At 32.3% G+C, this 7215-nt stretch overlaps 1 protein-coding gene and 1 non-coding gene across 3 annotated transcripts; both read left to right on the top strand.

Annotated features, from left to right (window-relative positions):
* The first annotated feature begins 1094 nt into the window (after positions 1-1094).
* TRNAA-AGC (transfer RNA alanine (anticodon AGC)) lies at positions 1095-1167 on the top strand. The gene has a single exon. It is a non-coding gene; the product is annotated as a tRNA-Ala (tRNA).
* Positions 1168-4085: 2918 nt separating this feature from the next.
* On the top strand, positions 4086-7215 carry LOC107892344 (probable polygalacturonase At1g80170). 2 transcript variants are annotated; one of them, XM_041101627.1, is made up of 9 exons: positions 4086-5081; positions 5201-5341; positions 5516-5686; positions 5808-5831; positions 5956-6163; positions 6250-6331; positions 6450-6558; positions 6640-6753; positions 6831-7215. In XM_041101627.1, the coding sequence occupies exons 1-9, from the start codon at positions 4923-4925 to the stop codon at positions 7074-7076; spliced, it is 1254 nt and encodes a 417-aa protein (XP_040957561.1). In that variant the 5' UTR covers positions 4086-4922; the 3' UTR covers positions 7077-7215. The 2 variants fall into 2 exon arrangements, with proteins under 2 accessions (XP_040957561.1, XP_016672896.1); XM_016817407.2 differs by having other exon boundaries at positions 4088-4492.

The raw sequence follows: 7215 nt of genomic DNA, 5'->3' as shown, positions 1-7215 counted from the left end.
CTCTTACTTTAATTTTTGAAAAATAGGATTGATTGTAATTGTGATTTGTGAGCACCATAGACCCTCTATTTATATACACTCAATAGACACTATTTTGAAGAGTCACAATCCTTTATGTTTGATTTATATTGGACATACTTCTTAGAAAAACATGTCTCCTGGAATCAAATGTATCTTTTGAATAAATCATCACTTTCTAATAAGTGCTCATGAATAATTATGAATTTGCAATCTACAATTTCCAACAATTAACATTTTTTTCTTTTTCTTTTTTTCTTTTACCTTTACACACTTCAAGGAGTAAGTTATTTGAATGCATGAGGTGGATCGATATTAATATCTAGCTGGAAAATAACAAAAATTAGTTGGAATGTCATGTAAGCTTTCCACTTGCAATTTTAACAGGAGCAATAAAAATGAACAAACTTTATAATATGAATGCTCATTTTGTTAACTTCTTTAAAATTAAAATTTTTGAAAGTTAAGTGACTATTTGTCTAGTTTACCCTAAAATATATACTATTATATATAAATTTCTTAAAAATGATTTTTTTGTGCCTTCCTTACATGGCACTTGTCCTTTTTCTTTCTTTTTTTTTCTACATGAGAAGATAATGGCTAAATTTCAATTTTGATCCTTTTACTTTTGTGAGATTATATAAGAAAGGCTAAATTTCAGTTTTGATCTCTATATTTCACAAATTTAAAAATTTATCTCTACACTTTTAGTTTTGATAAAATTTAACGGGAATATTATAATATTGTTAACAAATGGACCTAAATTTTTTAATTCAAAAAGTAAAGGAATTAAACTCTTAAAAATAAAAGTATGGAGATTAAATTTAAAAATTTACAAAAAGTATAAAAACTTTAAACTTATTATAACCTTTTAATTTTTATTCTATAATTTAACAAAAACAAATAATTAACTCAACTCGAAGCTGAAGTAAAGTTAATATAACGTAACAAATTAAGGAAAGTTAAGAATTTACAGGGAGGAAAGAGATTTCTATAAACTTGCGCCAAAAGGAAAAAAGCTTGAGGCAATTTCTTTTCTAGTAATGAACTATAAAAGTGAAAAGGTTACACGGAAGGGGGATGTAGCTCAGATGGTAGAGCGCTCGCTTAGCATGCGAGAGGTACGGGGATCGATACCCCGCATCTCCACATTTTGTTTCCTTTAGCTTTTAAAGCATGTTTCTATTCCCCATTTGCAATGGTGATGAAGTTTTAAAGTGATGTAGCAGAGTTTCTATGAAACACACCTCTGCTAAATCAACTGTTTATGACAATCACCGACGCTTTATCAGGTACCCAATTAATGGAATTTTTGCTGTTACAAACTGTGCTTTCCATAACGGAGTTCACCTTTTCTTTGCATTCCATTGTTGGGTCCTGATGGAGATAATAAGTGGATATTTCACCCCACCTTTGCTGGTTTGGTCTTCAACTCTTGAGTTTGCTACTTATATTCATATTCAAATTGTCATTCACTAGCATATGCCTTGAACAACTTTAAAATTACAGGCTCTCAAGTTCAGGTTTTACTGGCTTTCCTCAACAAGCATCTTTCTTGTTCATTAAATTGATAGATATGGCTTTCCTAAGCTATGCGTATGAATAAAGAATAAAATAAAATTGATAGAGATCTTCCAGGAATTAAACATTTTCTGGACCTGGCACAACATCCCTTATAAGTTTGCTGCCATTGATGATCACTTTACTACTTGGAACAGAAACTCCGACCACTTTGATTCTAAGTGTGCAGCAAGAGTTAGCAGATTAATGGGGATCGCAATTAACGACCAAGTATAAGAAGAAGAGGAAATAACTGGTAGAAACTGCAGCACCAAACATAAAACAGCTACAAGAGGGTGAACAAAGGTGGAGAATTGACGAGCAAAGCCGAAAAAGAGAACAGTGGCTAAAACCCATATGATAGATTTCAAGAAATCTTTCTTTGGTGAAGTATGGGTTGGAGGTAAAGCTCGGAGTTGGTTTATGCAATACATGAGACCCAAATAACCAAAGTAAACCATAACTATGAAACCCACCATGGGAAAGTCACCATGGGTGTCGGCCTGGTACATTGTGGAGATGCAGCTGAATGTCAGATAATAGTCAGCTATGGCTGTTAGATTTATGGGGATTTGTGGATTGGTTTTCATCATTGGTTGCCTTCATTGTTTTTGAATCGAAAAGTTATATGAGCTTTGAGATTATGGCGGAAACTATATGCATAAAAAGCTGAGGTTCTTCAAGAATTGGCATGGTTTTGGAGTTTACAGCAAATATATATTCTTATGATCAAGTGATTGGTTCCCGGGAAACACAAAGAAAATGAAAGAGAAAATATTTGGAAGCTGCACTTTATCTGAAGTTTCTTGGAAGTGGGGGCACTTCTTTTCACTTTTTTATTAGTTTGATTTGAACCCCCAAGAAAAAAATGAACTTTCCTGGAAATTTTTGAGCAATGTGGACTGAGGAGAATAAGTTCGTGGAAGAATAGTGATAATAATACCATTTCCAGTATATTTAATTAAAATTACATTTTAGTCATAAAGCTTCTAAAATATATTTTAGTCGTGTAAATTCAATCATATTAAAATCACTTTATCTATATTAATTATTTAATTAATTTAGGAAATATTTTTCGATTATGATAAAATAAATTCACGAAAAGAATTATCATTTATTTAATCTCATTTATTATTTATTTTAATCCATTTCTAAAATAATCTTAGGGTAAACTACACTCATGGTCACTTTTGTTTACCTCATATTAGATCGTATTTACTTATGTTATTATGTTGTAATATTTTAGTCACTGAGTCGTTAATTGCCGTTAACGGTGTAAGCTCGAATTTGATACAAATTTATATTTTTTTGAGAATTAGTTGAACGTATTCTTATCTATTAATAGGTTTTTTGTTCACACAACTCGTTGTGGCAAACGCTTGTCAAAAAGCGTTTGTAACTAATCGGATAGGCGATTTTGGTTTATTATTAGTAATCTCAGGTTTTTTATTAGATAACGGGAAGTTTCGAATTTCAAGATTTGTTCGAAATATTTAATAACTTGATTTATAGTAATGAGGTTCATTTTTTATTTATTATTTTATGTGCCTTTTTATTATTATTTGGCACGTTAAATAATTATTTCAAACAAAAAATTTAGGTTAAATTATACAATTGATCCTCGTATTTTTTCGTTTGAGCACTTTAATTTTTTTCTTTTATGTTTTTTAAACTTTTCTCTCTTTTTTTTTTTCTTTATTTTCCATTCTCTTTTGCTTCTCTTTTTGTTTTAAGATATCAAGAAGTCGAATTGACAATGAAGAAAGAAGTAAGAAGTCGAAAGCCATCAAAACCCATAAACCCATATCATCTGCTAACTATCAAAACCCTCCACCATCACCTATCATCTTCATTTCATCCGCTAACACCTTCACTACTACCATGACATCATTCATGATAAACCCAACAATATCATCCTCTCACAAAATAAACCATATTCAAACCAATCAATAATTCAAGTAAACAACAATTAATAAGCCCCAAAAAATCACAGAGAGCCAAAGATTAGATAATGACCGGTGACAGAGAAGCACATATCAGAAAATCGAGCCAATCTAATAGCCGGTGACAGAGATTTGATCTTGGGTAATCCAAAAGTTGGGGATTTTTTGAGATATTTTCGAAAGGAGGTCATGGTAATGGTGAATATGTTAGTGGATGAAACGTAGATGATGGGTAGTGGTGAAGGGTTTTGATGGTTAGCAGATATGATTGATTTATGGGTTTTGGTTATAGACAATGATATCTTTCGATTTCTTACTTCTTTTTTCACTATCAATTCGACTTCTTGACATGTTAAAAGAAATGGAGAAGTAAGAAAACAGAGGAAGAAGCAAAAGATAATGAAAAAAAAAAAGGAAAAGTTTAAATACCATAAAAGAAAAACAATAAATTGCTCAAAACAAAACATCAACTTACTATTGCCCTATTAATAACAAATATAAAAAATATAATTTCAACTAAACAAAAGTGAGAATATGTAGATTAGCCATAATCTTATTACTTTGGAGAATAATACACAATCACATGGATCTGGGCTTTGGTGAAGGAGACAAAAGGGTCTGATACGGAGGTAGGCGGAAGCGATAATGCGGCTGAAATGATAAATTCATTAGAGGGAAAACTAGGGCATGAGAAAGTAAAGAGCGAAGGGTCATCGAAGAAAATGCAAAAAGGAGAGGCTGAGGGTGGTGGAGTTGAATCAAACAAGATTGAACAAGGAAAATCATATTCATATAGCTACCTTTTTTTCCTCACAAATATCACAATACCTATCTCTAGTCTACTGCATTCATTTTCGAATTTGAATTGGTTTGGGTTTTATTATTGTGATGTTTGTGAGGAACAAAAGGTACTGATATGAAGCGAACGGCGATGACGAGGACGCCACTTCTGGAAATACAGCCACGGCCTGGTGCGTGCTTCTTTATTATCAATGCTATTTCAATTCTTGGGGGGATTTTATCATTAGTGATTAGGGTTGATAGGATTGAATTAGCTGTTTATGTGAGGTGGAGTTCCAGAATTTAGCTTAAACGGTGGCATAATGAAACTGCTATGGAGTTTTACCTTTACATGGATGGATGGATTTAACTCGTTTATTCCTACTTCTACTGAAATTCTTTCTTTTACTCTTTTATTTCACTTTTAATTACTTCAAAAATAAAAATTCATATTTATATGTAGTTATATAGTTGCAGTATGAAAAGGACTAATTCTATCATACGTATACAAACTCTTAACAACTCCTTTTCATTGTTGAATTATGAAAACAATGTACTATATCAATACATACCCTCTATACGTGTGTATCTTCTCTTCCATATACGCATCAAATCAGTACTATGGCAACTTCGAAAATCTTGTTGTTACTTCTTTTGATCCAATGCATTGTATTCATTGGCTCTTCTCGTCAGTTGAAGAACACCAACATAAATATCGACAATACATTTAATGTGATTAACTTTGGAGCTATTGGAGATGGACAGAAAGATGATTCTAAGGTTTTCTTTTCATTCTCTCTGCTCTCTGTGCTGCTAATTTTAACTAGACATTGTTTAGGATTGATGCTGCAGGCCTACTGATAATATATGCTTGGTCTAATGGTATGTATGTATTTTAGATGTTTAAGCATGCCTGGGATGCTGCTTGTGATTCTTCAGCTCCATCACCGACCTTTCTTGTACCTCGAGGGAAGACGTATCTGCTGCAACCTTTAACTTTCAATGGCAAACATTGCAACTCTAATAACATTACTTTGCAGGTATTTCTTTCTCTAATTTCGATTGTAAATTTATTTACATATATATTTAGTAATGGTGCTAGTAGTGTATAAAACCAAGGATACATAATACGAGGCCTATGTCTTTTGTGTTAGTTAGAAACTGCTTCCTTTACATTTGTTTTGTGAAAACTTTGCATATAAATTGGGGTGCAGGTTGACGGGAGAATCATAGCCCCAACCAAACCTTCTGCATGGGATTGTGAAACAAATTGTAACCATTGGATTGGCTTTGAAAATTTCGATGGTCTGCACATTCAAGGACCTGGTACCATCAATGGCCAGGGAGATAAATGGTGGAAACTTTCTTGCAAAGATAACGAAAAGGTAATTGTTTATATCCTATTATAATCCCATAAGATTTCTACCTATGTATATAATATTTTCTGGTTAAACTTTCTTGTTGGGTTTTTACTGATGTATGCATGTTCATTGCTCTTTGTAACAGTCCTGTCAACATCGGAAACCAACAGTATGTGTTCGAATTTCATGTTTTTGCATTTATAAAGATACCAAGATTTTTAGTATGGCAGAAAAACATTGACATAAATTGTGTATACTGTAATTGTATGAGAATTATGTGGCTTTTGTTTTAGGGATTCATGATAGGACACTCCAAGAATGTAGATATCAAAGGTTTAACCTTTGAAGACAGTCCACAAATGCACATTGCATTCGAAAGCTCTACTTTGATTCATGCCACTGAACTTACAATCCGAGCTCCGGGACACAGTCCCAACACTGAAGGAATTCACATCCAACGTTCCACCAATGTCTCTATAGATAATTCAACCATTCAAACCGGTTTGTTTGTTTGCTTGTTTTATTTCTTTTTACATACAGCTTTATGTTCATTCTAATATCCTATACGTATTTGTTTATTAACTCAGGTGATGATTGCATATCAATTGGCAATGAATCTAAATACATTAACATTAGTAACATCGAATGCGGTCCAGGTCACGGAATAAGGTACATTTTTGGGTTTTTTAATCTATTTTCGTACTTTATTGCAATGATCTTTCCTCTTGCTTCATGAAATTAAATCTCTATGTTAATTTATATTTGAATATTTGATTGTCATGTGAAGCATTGGGAGCCTTGGAATTATGGGAAAAACTGAGGAAGTTGAATTTGTTCATGTAAGAAATGTTACATTCCATGGAACAACTAATGGAGTTAGAATCAAAACTTGGCAGGTATACATCACTACTCTGATTCATATTTTTTTAAAATTATATTAATAATACTGTTACGTATTATCGTTGTTGTGCGCTTAGGGAGGACACGGTCATGCGAGGAACATTAAATTTGAAGATATAACTTCCCATTCTTCGACTCGACCGATAGTTATCGATCAGTATTATTGCCCCCATAAACAATGCAAGAACCAAGTAAGCGGTTAATTATTAGATTCCATTTTTATATTTGAAACAATGTAGCATTCTTAATTTATATATATATGTTGCAGACATCAGCTGTGGAGATCAGCAATATAGCTTATGCAAATATCAACGGCACATCACATAAAGAAATAGCAGTGCAGCTTTCATGCAGTGAGTCTGTTCCAGGCAAAAATATCACCATGAAAGACATTAACTTGATATACGAGAAGCATAAAGACAAAACGTCATCGTATTGTCTTAATGCCCGTGGCTTGAGAAACGGAAGGGTCCATCCAAGTGTATCTTGTTTACAAGAAGAAGATAATTTTTAGGCTTTTTTTCTTTTTTAATGAGTTCATAGTATATTGTTTATAACATGATATTTATTTTTAGGTTTTTTTTTAATTAGTAAATAGTATTTTTAGGTTTAATGTATTATCTATTATCACATATAATAAAAATATTAGTATA

Source organism: Gossypium hirsutum, chromosome D09 (assembly GCF_007990345.1).
Source record: "Gossypium hirsutum isolate 1008001.06 chromosome D09, Gossypium_hirsutum_v2.1, whole genome shotgun sequence".
Lineage (NCBI taxonomy): Eukaryota > Viridiplantae > Streptophyta > Magnoliopsida > Malvales > Malvaceae > Gossypium > Gossypium hirsutum.
The sequence above is the reverse complement of the archived record's forward strand: the minus strand, read 5'-3'. Positions and strand labels throughout refer to the sequence as shown.